The sequence below is a fragment of the Artibeus jamaicensis genome, unplaced genomic scaffold (genome assembly GCF_021234435.1).
Source record: "Artibeus jamaicensis isolate MK-2021 breed Jamaican fruit bat unplaced genomic scaffold, CSHL_Jam_final contig_387, whole genome shotgun sequence".
Classification (NCBI taxonomy): Eukaryota; Metazoa; Chordata; class Mammalia; order Chiroptera; family Phyllostomidae; genus Artibeus; species Artibeus jamaicensis.
The window spans coordinates 12,525,743-12,541,695 of NW_026521812.1; the positions used below are offsets into that span (position 1 = coordinate 12,525,743).

Here is a 15,953-nt window from a genome sequence, read left to right on the forward strand (position 1 = left end):
AAGATATACAATGAACAATGAACACGTGAAAAGATGCCTAACATCACTAATCATTAAGGAAATGAAAACCCAAACCACAATATTACCACCAGGATGGCTATTATTAAAACATACACATGGAGGAGAAAAAAACAGAAAATAAGTATTAATGAGGAGGTAGGAAAATTAGAACCCCTATGCATTACTGCTGGTGGCAATGTAAAATAGTGCAGCTACTGTAAAAAAGAGTTTGGTGGTTCCTCATAAAATTAAACACAAAACTGCTATATAATTCTATTTCTATGAGTATACCCAAAGGAATTGTGAGCAGGGACTTGAAAGGATATTTGTACACCCATGTTCACTGTAGCATTATTCACAGTAGGCAAAAGGTGGAAGCAACCCAAGTGTCCTCTGACAGATAAATGGATAAAGAAAATGCGGTATATACATATGATGGAATAGTATTTAGCCCTGAAGAGGAAACTGAGAAATGCTACAACATGGATGAACCTTGAAGATAGTATGCGAAGTGAAATAAGCTAGTAACAAAAGGGCAGATACTGTATGATTCTACTTACACGAGGTATTTAGAATAGTCCAATTCATAGAGACAATACAATGGGCTAGGAGGAAGGAGGGAACTGGAAGTTCTATCTGATGATTATGAAGTTTCAGTTTGAGAAGATGAAAAACATTCTGGAAATGGGTGGTAGTGATGATTTCATAACAAATGTGAATATACTTAATGGCACTGAACTGTATAATTAAAAATTGTTAAAAATGGTTAATTTTATGTTATATATATTTTATCACAACAAATTAAAACTAAAATGGAATAAAAGATTCCAGTAAAAGTGTCAAGTATCTAAAAATAAAATTTAAAAATATACAAGACTGTTCAGAAAATATTAAATCACACAGGGACAAATACATTGTTGTAAAACTGTTAATTTTCCTGAGATTAACCAATACATTAAATTCTCTCTCAATTAGAAAAAAAGATTTTTGGTGGCAGGATTAAGAGCTGCTAACGCAAGGATATATTAAGTACTGAAGTTCACTGGTAAAAGTAATTAGGTAGCAATACTCAAGAAAATATAAAAACAAGGTGGGAGAGGTGTTAACCCTATCCCATACAGATGGTAGAAAAACAGTGTTGACAAAAGTTTGGTACTAAAGAAAGGATAGACTACAGAGTACAAAGAATATGAGAATTTAATAAAGAATAAAAGTAGCATTCAAATCAAAAGGGAAAATCAAGAGGGAAAAGGATTAGTTAATAAACTCTCATTTGGAAAGAAAAAACAAAAGCTCGCTGCTGCCTCACTCTTTACTATCAAGTGTTGGAAGCATGACATACATAATAAACCCAGAAGACATACAGCTAGAAAGTAATAAATTTATTCATGGAGACTGCTACCTGCCTACCCTATCTCTACTTTTTTATTTTTTTAAACTAACATTGTATATATTTAAGTTGTACAATGCAATGATTTGATATATATACACACACAGTGAAATAACTGTTAGACAAGCTAATATAACATCTCCATCTGCATAAAAGAATCAACAAAATAAAATAACCTAACAGAATGAAAGAAACTAATTGCCATAATGTATCTGATAAGAGATTAAGATCTGAAATATATGACCATACAACTCAAAAGGAAAGGAAAAAAACAAAACAAAAACAAACAAAAAACCCCACCAAAACTCACAATTAACAAATAGGCAAAGTACTTGAATAGACCTTTTTCCTCAAAAGACATACAAACAACTAACAGGTATAGGAAAACATGCTCAACATTACTAAGCACCAGGAACATGCAAATCCAAACTGAAATAAGGTATCACCTCATACCTGTCAGAATGGCTGCTATAAAAAAATAAAAGACTATGCTGGCAAGAATGTGGAAGAAAGGGAACCCTTGTACACTGTTGGTGAGGGAGTACATGGGTACAGCCACTAAAGAACAAAGCATGAAGGTTCCCTTAAATAAAAAAAAAAATAAAGAAAGAAAGAAAAGAAAAGAAAAAGAACTATCACAGGGATCTCGCAATCCCTCTTCTGCTCTTCTGGGTATATACACAAAGGAACTGGAAACAGAACCTTGAAGAGATATCTGCACTCCTGTGTTCACTGTAGCATTATTCACAGTAGCCAAGATGTCGAAAAAAACTAGATTAAAAAACTGTGAAAAACTGTGATATTTATATATTTATGTGATGTGTATGTGTGTGTATATACGAGGTCTGTCTGGAAAAAGTCCAGCCACTGTTAATGTACTGAGAACAGTCCATGCAGCATTGATGTAACCTGGCACCTAAGGAGAGTGGACTGAAATGCTATACGTGAACAGTGACAATTTCACTGTAGTCAGTGGGGGTGGTAGACACTGCTTAGTGAGCATGTGTAACTGTGTGGCTGTCACATTCAAAATGACTTAGTGTGTAGAGCAACAAATCTGCTCAAATTTTGCATTAAGCTTGAACATTCCTCCACAGAAACTATTCAGATAATTCAGAAGGCTGCAGCTATGGGCAACTGGTGATTGGCAGCTTCATCACAACAATGCACCAGCTCATGCATCACATCTCTTGCAGAGATTTTTGGTAAAACATCAAATCGCCCAAGTGACTCAGCCCTCCCTCCTACAGCCCAGAATTGGTGCCCTGCAACTTGTGGCTTTTCCCAAAACTAAAATCACCTTTGAAAGGGAAGAGATTTCAGACCATCATTGAAATTCAGGAAAATGTCACAGGGCAGTTTAATGGCATGGCAATTGGGAGACCTGTGTGATTTCCCACGGTGCCTACTTTGAAGGGGACTGAGGCCATCATTGTCCTATGTACAGTATTTCTTATATCTTGTATCTTCTTCAATAACTGTCTCTATTTTTCTTATTACATGGCAAGATACCTTCTGGACAGACCTTGTTATATGCCACAATGGAACAGTATTATTCAACTTTAAAAAAAGAAAGAGACCTTGCCATATGCAACTATAAGGATGATCTACCTTCTTACTAGCTGAATCACAATTTTGTTTGATGCTGCAACTACGTTTCTCAGTCTCCCTTACAATTAGAGGTGGCCAAATAAAACATCTAACTAATAAGATAAAGGTAGAATGTATTCAGTGGGGCTTCCAGAAAAGCTTCTAAAATGGGGGAGAGATTCATACTATCAAACCTTTACATCCCATATCCCTGCTTAGTACTTGGAGCTAATGGCTGAAAAGGCCAGAGGGAGATTGGGCAACTTGGGATGTAAGAGGAGAATACAATTCATATCATTTAAGCCACAGAGTTATTTTTAAAAGTTCAATAAAGCTGAAGACTATTAACATAATATTTAAAATATTTATGATAAAAGATTAACTGCACTAATTTAAAATTTCTAACAAATGAAAAACCCAATATGAATTTTAGGGAGACTCAGTTTCATTCATAATTAAATGTACACCAAAACAATTTTTTACTTATTAGACTGGCAAAATTTAAAAAGTTTAATAACTAGTATTGGTTATTAGGCAATAACTTAAAGATGCATATTTTTCTACCTTCAAAGGACTTTCCCTCTTAATCTACCCACCCACCCCCATTTGTGTTTTCATTCAATGCAAAATTTAACAAACACATTTTAAAGTGCCCTTTGCCAATTCAGGAGCATCTACTAACTTTCACTAAGAATTGGTTTCTGTTTCTCTCACTCTACTGAAACCATTTTTTTAAAATGCCAAAACCATGTCCTCTTTTCTGTCCTGATCTTCCTACACCTCTCTGTGGCATTTCATTTAAGCGTTACTGACAATCCCCTCCTTAAATGCTTTACTCTTGGCTTTAAAACTACACACTATTGGCTATCCTATCTCTTGTATTTCCTTTCAACTGCCTTCCACCTATCAAGAGGTAGTGTGTTTTTAGTAGTGTGTTTTCTATCCTTGACCATGGCACCTACTATACTCTTTCCTTAAGCAATATCATCCACAATAGTGTATCTAATTACTGACTTCATTACGTATGATGAGTATTACATATACAACTTGGCCCTTGACCATCTCAAATTTCAGATGTGGATCTCCTGTTGTCAACATTTTTACACAATGTTCTACCCTACTGTCAATATCAAACATATCTTCCTATTCCCCCCAAATCATCTTTTTCCTGTATCCTGCAACCTGTCATTCCTCCCTTCAAGTTACCCAATTAAGTTTGATATCAATAACCAAAAAATAAATTAAAAACTCTCAATTTTAACAGCTAGTATTTAAGGGAAATATTAAAAATGTTCCCTTCACACATAAGGAAAAGGAATCCCATGATTGCTCACTCCTATCTGACACCCTTCCTGAGGTCTTAGCCATTGCAAAATAAAACAAAATGAAGGTACAAGGTTCTAAAAGAAAGAACAAAATTGCTATTTACAGATGTTAAAGATGTACACTTAAAGAGAACCCAAATCAGTAAAATGATCAGCTCGCTGCCTTACTATAAATGTACAAATGGTACTTGTATTTTTCAGCAATAGTTAGAAATATATTTTAGACTAAAGGATACTACACACAACATCTATAACATACCTAGGAAGAAATCTAACAAAAATGTGCAAGACCTAATTGCAAATTATAAAATATTATTAAATAATAAAATCAATTTAGAAATATGTCTTGTTTGTGGGAATATACAATATTGTAACAGTATCTATTTTCCCTAATGTATTTTACAATTTCAATGCAATTCCAATTTTTTAAAAATCCTAATTCTTTTAATGGAGCTTGATTTTAGAACATATATAGAAGACCTAAGACCAACAATAGTTATCATACTCCTGAAGAATAAGTTGCCCTCACAAAAGCAAGACTCTTTATAAAGTATGGTAATAAAGATATGTGGTAAGGGCATGTGGTACCTGATTGTCTGATGGAACAGAATAGAGAACCTAGAAACAAAACCGTAATATATAATTTTGCTATAAGACAAAGGTAGCAAATTACATATCACTGGGGAAAGGAGAAACTACCCAATAAAGGGGCCAGGACAGCTAAATATTTATATTAAAAATAATGAAACTGGATCCCTCATATGACACAAAAATCAATTCCAGGTGATTAAGATATGAAATGTTAACCTTTAAAACTTCCAGAAGGAGATGGAAAAGTATTTTTTCTCCCTTTAAGGGTAGGTAAGGGAAAACATTCTGAAGAAACAAAAAGTATAAACCACAAAAAAGATATTTTGAATTATACTAAAATGAAGAACCTCTGCTCATCAAAACAATGTAAAAAGATAAGCCACAAATAGAGAGAAGATACAGGCAGCAAATATATCCAAAAAATGGATATACAGAACATACAAGGAGTTCCAACAAATACTAAAAAATAAATCACCCAATAGAAAAATGGTCCCACATTTCACAGAACAGGAAACATAAATGGTCAATAAATACAAAAAAGGTGTTTGAACTTATTAGTGATCAGGGAATTATAAAGTAAGACCTTGTTGAGATAACAGCTTATATCCAGCAGATTAGTAAAAATGATAAACTCAAATTTTGAAGATAGGTGTTAATGGAAAATCTTATACATGGCTAAAAAAGTATAAACTAGTTTGATCTCTTTGGTAAACAATTTGAACTATAATGAGGTTGAACATTTCATACTACATTTTCCAACAATTCTACACTTCAATGTAGGTGTCTTTACATTAGAAAAACTTTTGCTTATATATACCAGGAAAGGTGTATAAGAATATTCATAACAACATATGACATCTCTTCCGTTCTTGAGCCATTTTCTTCCATTAACTTCTATGACCTCAGTCTCTGACTTCCCTTTCATTGTTCCTTCTCAATCTCTTTGGTTAGATTTATCTTCTCTTCATACCTTCTAAATGTTGGAATACCCTATCTTTCAGTTCCTTCTATCTTCATTTGTCTCCCTGGGTGATCTCATCTAGTCCCATGGCTTTTACCACTCACAAGATGCAAATTCCACCCTGAACACCATCCAGTCTTATATCCAAACATCCTAATCAACATTTCCACATGGATGTCTTCAAGTGTAGAAGTCATTCAGGCTGTTCTTAGATATTCGTTCTCCTTCCTAACACTGCACTTCCCCACCTCTTTTAAAATTAGTGTGAATGACCATATGACTAAGTATGGTCAATGAAAATATAAGTAAAATAAAATAATTCTCAGATAATACCAGGGGTCCATTTGTAATCTCAAAGTTTATATGCATCCCACCTCCCCGGAATTTCTCCAAATCATCCTGTATCTTAGCAAACAGTATCATCATTCATCCTGCTGCTCAAGCCCAAACTCATTCTTCTGTTTCTCCTCCAACTTCAGCCAATTTATCAGTTAAGTTCTGCAGCTCTGCCTTTAAAGTAGGTATCAAATCAGACTACTTATCATCTTAGCCTACAGTAATCTTAGCCACAGTAACTCAAAACCATAGTAGTAAACTGTCATAGTCTTCTAACTAGTTCCTTATCTCCAATCTTCTCACCATAGCCCTAAGGCCCTATACAAACCATCTGTCCCTGCCTACCTTTCTGACCTCATTCTCACATTCTCTCATCACGTGCATCTTTTCAAAACATATGAACAAGCCATGTTCAAGGCCTTTATATTTGCCATTCTCCTCTGGCCCATCCTAATCATTCAAGTCTCTGCTCAAAGTCACCTGTTCAGAGAGGCTTTCCTCATTACCTAAAATACCCACAAATCTCTGTCATTTTACATGATAGTTATCAATTTATTGCTCCAAATTAATTCATTGTCTACTCTGCAAACATGGAGCTGGGTCCCCTAAATAACTTTTTTTCTAGCTTGCATGTTGTTAAGCTTTGTCGGTAGAAGATACAAGACAGATATTAGAAGAGGAAGAAATTCTCCTTCCTGATTCCAGTGTGTCCTTAACAGGCTCCTTCACTGCATAAAGGTTCTTCAGCACCTAGCTCTGGAAGTACGGGGGAATACCCCAAGGGTAGCAGTTTTCCCAATATTCCCTCTTCCTTGAAGGTTTCAAATTAGAGTATCTCTTACAAGACATCTCCCCATGAACAGCTTTCTAGGGTGCTCTAGAGCAGCAGTCCCCAACCTTTTGGCACCAGGGACCAGTTTTGTGAAAGACAATATTTTCATGGACCAGGGTAGGGGGAATGGTTTCAAGATGATTCAGGCACAATATTCAAGCTCACCTCCTGCTACATGGCCTGGTACTGGTCTGTAACCTGGAAGGTGGGCACTACTGTCTAGAGCAAGGGCTGATAAACATTTTCTTAAAGGGCCAGACAATAAGTATTTTAAGCTTGTAGATCATAGGACCATAACTCTGCCCCTGTAGCAAGAATTAAACTATATGAATAATATGTAATAAAGCAAGCATGGCTCTGATCCAATTAAACTGTATGTGTTTATTTGCAAAACAGATGGCTGGTTCATGGCCATAGTTTACCAACCTCTACCCTAGGGGTTATATTTTCCAGCATGTTCTGAAGGATGAATTCCCAGTAAGTTCCACCATTGTGGCACCAGTAACTTCTTTTCCATTCAGTGAAACATGGTCACACTCTTTCCAAAATAGTCAGGAAGACTTGGGAAGAGGTTTTTTACCTGGGCACTCTAACCTGGACTCTACCTTAGCCCTAGCAGTGATGGCTGCCTCTTGTAACTGCTTTTCCATTATTCCATAAACTTTTCTTTACTCGGGTTCACCTAATATAGTTAAAATTCTATTAAACTTTCTCTATTCAAAAAAGTGCGACTTGTCTCCTAAAATGGACCCTAAATGGCACTCTCTTTTCACCCTTCTTTATGGTACTTACACTACCTATATTATATTATTTGTCTGCTTACTTTTTAATTATCAGTATCCTTCACTGGAATGTAAGGTCCATGAAGGCATTTTGTTCACTACTAAACATAGTACTAACACAATGTCTAGCCATTAACAGATTCACAACAAGTATTTGTGAGTGACTGAATAAATGAACTTGTGTCACAGTACATCAGATTTTATTTTTAGACTTTCAACTCGTGGGTTTTATAAATGAGAAGATGAATGCCTCTTGGTTACTTCTGGTCTCCCACACATATTCAATGCTCATTCACTCACTGTTGTCTCTCCACTTACAATATTCCTGCAGTCTCCACTCTAAAATTAGTAAATAACCTGAATGTAAATATTGCACCTTATTGATGGTTCAGACTTATGAGGTTCAACCTCTGGGTATAGTTCAACCCAGAACTCTCCCTACACACTTTATAAGGGGTGGAAAGCCATTACTAAGGGTAGTGGGAGAAATGGGTAGCTCCTCTTTAGGCTTCACCCATAAATGATGACAAGTTTCTGAAGAGTAGCAACAGTTGTTACTGCTCAAATCGGTCCTCTTGGTTAAAAAACATCTAAACTATACTTACTAATAATCTAATACATCAGCCCCATTACTAAAACATTTTTCAGAACAGAAATTAGCAATGCTTTTTAAAAAATAATCAGTCTGTAACTTCTTAATGTTCACCAATCATTCCTTCTGAGTCTTGGGCTCATTCTCTTACATATACGAACTAAAACTACTTCCAAATCTTTCAATTTTTCTCTAGGTCCACATAAGGTGGATCTCTATCACACTTGTGGCCTTTCTTGTTTTCACTTGGCAATACTGTTATAACATAATGGTTGCTGAGAAGTTCAAAACGATAGCAGAACATTGGGAGGTTTAAGAGCCTACAGACAAACTCAACCAAGATAACTAGGAACACTGGACAAATTCTATTTTTACAACCTTTCCCCTATATGTCCTATTAGTCTCTGTTGATTTGAGAGTGATAGGGATTTTCAGAACGCCAAAGGACACACATAAAAGAAGGTGGATATAAAGTCTTCAGCGGAAATCACTTCTTGGTCTTCTCAAGCTATCTGAAGAGTAGAGACAAAAGTAGTAACACTGGTGAAACAATAACTTTCTGTTTTTTTTCCTTCTTTTATACTGCTTCACTACAACATACATGAGTATTAAATATCAATAGCAGTAAAAGCTGCTTCTTACTATCAATGGCAAGAACTTCAATAACCTCATCTCTGAAAGTCAAGTTTCCCCAGTTGCTTCCAAGCTATACCTGTGTTCTCTGTTTAGTCCTTTTTTACAACTAAAACAGCTTTAGGTCATCCAATTGTACTATGTGTCCTTGATTCAGCAATAAAATACCTACCAGAGTGAAAATAGCTAAATAAAATTTTGAAGACACAGGAAGTGAAGGAGCCAGAAAAAGAAAGTAAAAAGAAACCTCCATGGGACAAATATGGGAAAAATAAAACAAGTACAGTAAGTTTTAAAGACATTCTGGATCTCAAGACATTTTTATTATTTGACTCAATAAAACAGTATAATTCTGATTGCTTGGAATATTACATTGCTATAATTAATGATGAGAATGAAAATATTATTTCACTTCTAATTTTTGTCATAATACAAGTTTCAAAGAAAACTAAAGTTACACAAGTCTTTAGGAATATTAAGCCAAACTTCAGTTGGAAGAGTGTTCTCCCCTTGCCTCACATTCTCCACAAGTGAAAAAAAATGCATAAAATACTGCCATTCCAAAACATCTGCTGCTTCTAAAAGATATTTTTTATTGTTGGTGAATACAGTTGTCTCCATTTTAAAAGGTCTTAGTATGATTTTCACTGAAATAGTACAAATGCTAAACTACCCAACAAAAATTCAGCAAAACAAGTCTGAAAGAAACCAGAAGCAACTTCTTTTAAATAACTTTTTTAATAGCAACTTTTAAAACATGAGAGTAATTTATTTTGGTTTTTCCATCTAACATCATTGTTTAAATTAAAGTTTTACCTTTCATTGTCACTGTTTTTGGAAAAATCTGTAGGAGAGTGACACAGCTTCCCTAAGCCACTAAGCTTTAGCCCTAAACAATATTAAATCCAGAACTGACTTGTGAAATCACGAGTAACACTTTGGTAACTAAATATTGTGCCAACCTATATTAAGTGTTGTGGTGTTGCTGGAATACTTGATCTAGAAGGTCAGAAATCTATGTTAGACTTCCACCTCAAATAATGGCTAGCTTTGTAATCATGAATAACTAATCCTATGCCTCAGATCCTTATCTACAAGATAAGTCTAAACTAGATGATTTCTAAGGTTCTTTTAAAGCATAATTTGATTTTTATCATCATCCTTAGTACTCCCATTATATATTTCAAGAATTTCATTGATTTGTCAAACATTAAGTACCTACTGTGACCCTGGCATACTGTCCCTGCTGTCAATGAATTTATATTTTAGTTGTTCCATTATATATTAGAATATGTGCAGTTGAGACTTTAATAGGAAAAATGGGAATGATTTTAAGTTGTTTACTTGGCTTAGAATTCATAAAATGATGCATCTATGGATTAGTATGAAACTCTCCACATTTGATACTACCCATAAGAATGTTATTAAAATATCTGGCCTAATAAGAATATATTAGACCTGACACTGACATAATGCCCTTTAATTAAAACCTATTACCAACATACAGGGTCTGGCCAAAGTAATGCCTGCTTGTGTGTGGTTGGTAGGGTAATAATATGGTGTAATAATTTACAATTTTTATTTCAACATTTCACCTACAATGTCATATGGTGTGCTTGAGTGTGCTACTGTAATGTTACAGAAATACATGCTTATGATTTTGTAATAAAAAGGGGGTGTTATTTGTGCCCAACCTTGTATTTATGTACCATTTCTAGGCAATAAAAACAAGGCCCATGCAAGCCAAAAAAGCATGATAAAGTCAGTCTGAGTGGGAGGGAGACTTTCAATCCAATAGGCAACATGAATACAAGGCTAAGGTAGCAGCAGTCTGTGCTGATCCATCCTTGTCAACTTTTAATCCTTCTGACTGATGAAAGCATGAGACATCTGTTTATTTTTAAGTGTATGCAGGCAACTGGTCTCCCTATTTTCACCTTTCTTTGTATAACTGTACCGAATTCATCAAATACTTAATATCATCCAGTTGATAATACCTTCAAAAAAATTAAGTCCTAGAAGATTAAAAAAAAGGACAAATGACAGTAATACAGAATATGGTGTTAGTAGTCAAAACTTCAAGTACTCAACATAGTGCTCCCTGTTAAGACAAAAGTGAGTAATATAACTGAGAATTCTTATGACAAGAGAGGAACATTAGAGAGAGAAAGAGAAAAGAGAACACTGTGCAGGTAGTTTTGATTTCTCCTCCAAACCTCTAAACAAGAAAATACCCCTGACAGATGATCATCTATTAATAAGTAGGGGAAATCCATTGCCCTTCACAAAACAATTCCAACAACATAATAGTGAATTCTAACGCACTGTTCACCTAAACTCATTCTGCTTAGAATTTTAGTGTTTGGAAGTTGAAGTGTCTTGGATCACCTAGGCAACCCGCTCATTATACCAACGGACATTGAAGCACAGGCCAGACAAGATAAGGAGCTTGACTAAGGTCATCCCTGTTTAGTGGCACAGTTGGGATCAAAACAACAGTCGAGGCATTCCGCCTATCACTCTGAAGCAACTGTTAATGAAATTTAGTGACTCATTTGAAAGAGCTCCTTATTAAGTTACTGAACACTTATAAGCACTTTTATTAAAATCATCTTAAAAATCCGTGTACATAAATGACTCAGAATCTCCTATTTTCTGCATAATATTTTCAAACCTATTGATAAGCAATAAGCTGCATTTGAACACCTGCCTCCTTCCCCATAAAAATCCCAGATGCAGAGTGGGGCGTATGTTTGGAGAGGAGAATCGGGTCGCTGGGGTAGATTCCCCCAGATAAACCCCGGCGGGGAAGCTCCCGCCCAGGGCTGCCTGCTCGCACCCCGCGAACCCGGCGGGAGGAGCGAGTGTGAGCGTGCAGTGAGGTAGCGCCGCGGGCTCATCGGCCGCCCCCCGCTCTGCCCCGCAGGTTCCGAATGCCCACCGGGCGGGACCGTTACGAGGCCTCCTCGGCCGCGGCGTCGTGCGCGGGCCGCCCCTCCCCCACCGCGGCCTGGGATTAGCGGCGCCAGTCCGGACTGGAGCAGCTCCCCGCAACTCCCCGCGGGAACAATAATACAAGGGGTCCCCCCACGAGACCGAATACCGAGGCCCGCGGCGTCCCGCCACCCCATGGGCCTCGCACAGGGCGTCGAGCCACAGGCCGCGAGGGACAACCCCGCGGGAGAGAGCGAGAAAGGAGGCGGTTAGTCCAAGGGTTCGGAGGCCGCCGTACTCCGACCCCGTACCTGACTCCAGGTGATAAACTCGTTGGTGTGGGTTTCCTCCACAAGCGTCCACAGCTTGCTGAGGAAAGCTGGCACGTTCGAACTCTGCTTCATTGTTAAGGAGGCGCAGGGATTCTAGGTTCTACACCAGAACGCAGCAGTGGCGTTGGCGGCGACGGCAGCTGCTCAACGAGAACGCCCACAACGCAGGCGCAGCAGTTCCCGGGCCCCGCCCCCCAACCTCGCCGTCAGTGCAGCAAGTAGGGGACGCCTCTAAACTGCACGTGATGGACAGGTCCCCGCGCTCCGCCCGTGCGCACTGGCCCCGCGCGGTCTAATTCCCAGCCAATCCGAGGCTCCGACTACAAGACAGAGAAAAGCGATTGGATACTATGGAAGGGGGTGGGAGCAAAAGGGGGCGCTGCCTTCTCATTTGCTTTTTATGCAAGAACCCTCAGTGTAGCGGACCTTTGGCCTAGGACCATGTTTGGCTGTTCCACGTGGGAACAGTTTTGGGTGCCTGGGCTGTGACCGAGGCTACAAAATGTCTTCACAGGCCTGAGTCATAAGTTTGGCAAGCACGACTGGTTTGTGCCAGTTAGCAGGAAAAAATACAATAATAAAGATAGGAGAAGGGAGCAGATGTGTTGCTACAAATTGAAACTATCTTAAAAACAATAAATCTTGTTCTTAAATTTTAATTAGGAGAAAATGGGCCCTTTAAAATACGTTTATCAAAAAAAGGAATTTAAGTAATTCACCCTTTATTAAATATGTACTACTGTGAATCAGGATCTTTAATATGCACTTTAATTCACCGGACATGGAATGCCCACTATGTACTCACCAAAAAAAGAAATAGTCTTACACTATTTTAATAAAAAAAAAAAGAAATAGTCTTACACTATTTTAGTCAACTGAAAAAATTGTTCCTACACTTACTTTTCAGGTATATTATTTGCTGGACATAATTGGTTATAGTGGGGAAAGAAATATTGGACAAGGAGATGGCACGTTTGAGTTTAGCTTCAAGGACACTTTAGTGTGCATTAAATTGCAGTGGTACCCTGTAAATTAGAGTAATTCCTTAATTCATTGGTGCCATTCTTCTTCATTTCCTCACTGAGAATAAGAATATCTCTATTTTCAGCTATGTAAAGTATTATTCATAACATAGGTGTGAAAATGCTTTGATAAAAAAATTATAACAAGTCAGAGCTAATAACATTTTATACACAATTTAGCATAAGATCGGCTTATTTCCTGGATACATGAAAAAATAATACATTAAAAATATATTTAATTACCAATGAGCAGAATTTATTGAATACTGACTTCTGTGTTCAGCACTGGTCTGTCTGAAGAAGCAAATCAGACATATTGTGGGGTACAGCTGATAGAGAAACTAGTATTTGATTGAGCCCTTATGTATACCCAAGTCTTTACATATATGTATTATCTCATATAATCCTCATAAGCATCCAGTTAAGTAAGTCTTGTTACCCCATTTTTCTAATGAAGATTCTGAGGCTCGGTGGGAATTAATTTACCATATATCATAATCAGTAAATAAAATGGTTATTTACATTCAGGCCTTAAAAACCCATACTCTTTCCCTTACATAATGATGACACCATCTCTTTGTGTAAGGTGCTTATGTTCTAACTCAAGAAACAACATGAACACAATGATCAGCAGTCATTAGTATTTTATAAATAGGAGCTAAATTTACAGTATAAAACAAGCACATAAAAAGTTTAGGAAGACAGAAGTTAAGTGAGTCAAGGTGGTAAGGGAAGATTTCAAGGAGGATGAGGACTTTAGGTTTTCTCCTGAAGTACAAATACACTTATACGGCTGAAAGGAAGACAGACATCAATGAGAAAAGATGGAGAGGCTAATGAGCATGGTCTGTCTATGAAGAGATACAGCCCAGAGAGTAAGATTGGAGGTGTCTGAGGGGGAAATGTGGTCTACTTTCATTGCATTGTGTTATTCCCCTCTGAAAAGAAATGTGTTTAGATACAAGTAGAAACTTTTTTAGGCATTTAACCTGTACAAGCTTTGGCTTGAGCTTAGTAGGGCCCATTCCTTATTTAATGATCTGCTGTCACCTACTTGATATTCTTAATTTTTGGACAAGGCATGCTGCATTTTCATTTTGCACTGGGCACCTCAGGTTTTGTAGCTGGTGTGCTTCCAGTGTATTGTGCCTTATAGATTCGCAGTTCTCAAACTTAAGCATGTATCCAAATTACTTGGAGACGGAAGACTGCCAACACAGCAAGTGAATAAGAATAACTTGGGTAGTATTTATAATACTAATAAGGCAAGCAAAAGGGCTAAGTTAATAACCAGGTAATCTTGTAGTGGCACCAGGAAGTAGATGATGCTTCTGAAATTTCATGGCTGGAGTTAGAATTGAAATCATGTTCTTTGTAGTCTGAAACTAATGTTTGTTTGTTTGTTTTTTTCCCTTTACAACATTGTGCCTCAAACTTTAGCATACATCAGAATCACCTGAAGGGCTTCTGCAAAAACAGATTGCTACTTCTCCCCCTCAGTCTATTCAGTGGGTCTGGGGTTCAGGCTAAGAATTTGTGTTTCTAACAAGTTACCAGGTGACACAGATGCTGCTGGCCCTGGGACCACACTTCAAGGGCCACGGTTCTTTAAAAAAAGGCAAACTGACCTTTCTTTGCAAAACATACACAGATTTGTTGTTATCCTTCACCTCTTAACAAATTCCAGACATTCTAGAGATAATTTAAACTACTGCATTTTCTTTTTCTATGAACTTAGTCCTAATATTGATTGTAATGAATAGACTGTTAAAAAACTTTATTGACTAGAAACATTTTTGGAGGGAAGAGAAAAATCATTATTGGCCCTTCAGCACGTATTTATAAAACTGGGAAGCAAAACCCAACCAAGTTTATTAATTCAAAATTATTTGCCATCCATAATATTCCAAAAATGTCAGAAGAAATCAATTTGAGCCAGTCACAACCATTTTGAAATGTTTACAATATTAGAGGATACAAATGTCAGTTTTTTACAGCGAATTGCCTCCTGCTGACTCAAAAAAAAAAAGGTTGGAATATTTCAACGGTTCATTTGTAGCCTAGAGTGCAAGTTTTAGAAAATTTAGAACATTAGAAAATGTGAGTGACCCAGATCTTTGCCTAGGAAATAGAAAAGAACATTATGGATCACTCTGATGCTTCAAAGCATCTGATTCAGATTGTACAAGTTCTGTCTAATCAGTTGTGTAAAAATAGTTGGAATTAGCAGTGCAAACAGAACCTTTAAAGATTATTTTCAAGGATAACATGACTGAAGCCAAAGTCAAATGGCATAGAGGTTTCTACCTACATTCCTGGGTGGGCAGTGTTGATTTTGTTCAATTTTGGAATGACCTAGGGGAACTTTGCAAATTCCTTGACATCTGGAATCCTTCTGTGTAAAATATGCGTGAGAATACCTGCTCTATTCACTTCATAGAGTGTTTCTGGGGATCAGATAATTTACTTCTTCCTCTAGTCCACCCTCACAATCTTTACAGATATCTTTCCAAAGCACGACTCTGAAAAGGTCACTAAATGGTTTTAAGTCGCTGCCTAACTCAAAACCATTCAATAGTTTCCCACAATTTTCAGAATAAATCCAAACCACTTAAGAAGGCATAAAAGACCTT

At 37.0% G+C, this 15,953-nt stretch overlaps 1 protein-coding gene across 2 annotated transcripts in view; it reads right to left on the reverse strand.

Annotated features, from left to right (window-relative positions):
- The window catches only part of HSF2 (heat shock transcription factor 2), a 35,610-nt gene extending 23,135 nt beyond the window's left edge, over window positions 1-12,475 (reverse strand). The window contains exon 1 of one of the 2 annotated variants that reach the window (XM_037139632.2): window positions 12,278-12,475. In XM_037139632.2, the coding sequence (XP_036995527.1) occupies window positions 12,278-12,370 (93 nt within the window). In that variant the 5' untranslated portion in view covers window positions 12,371-12,475. The remainder of the gene's footprint in view (window positions 1-12,277) is intronic. The other variant, XM_037139633.2, reaches the window with a different exon arrangement.
- Window positions 12,476-15,953: the final 3,478 nt, after the last annotated feature.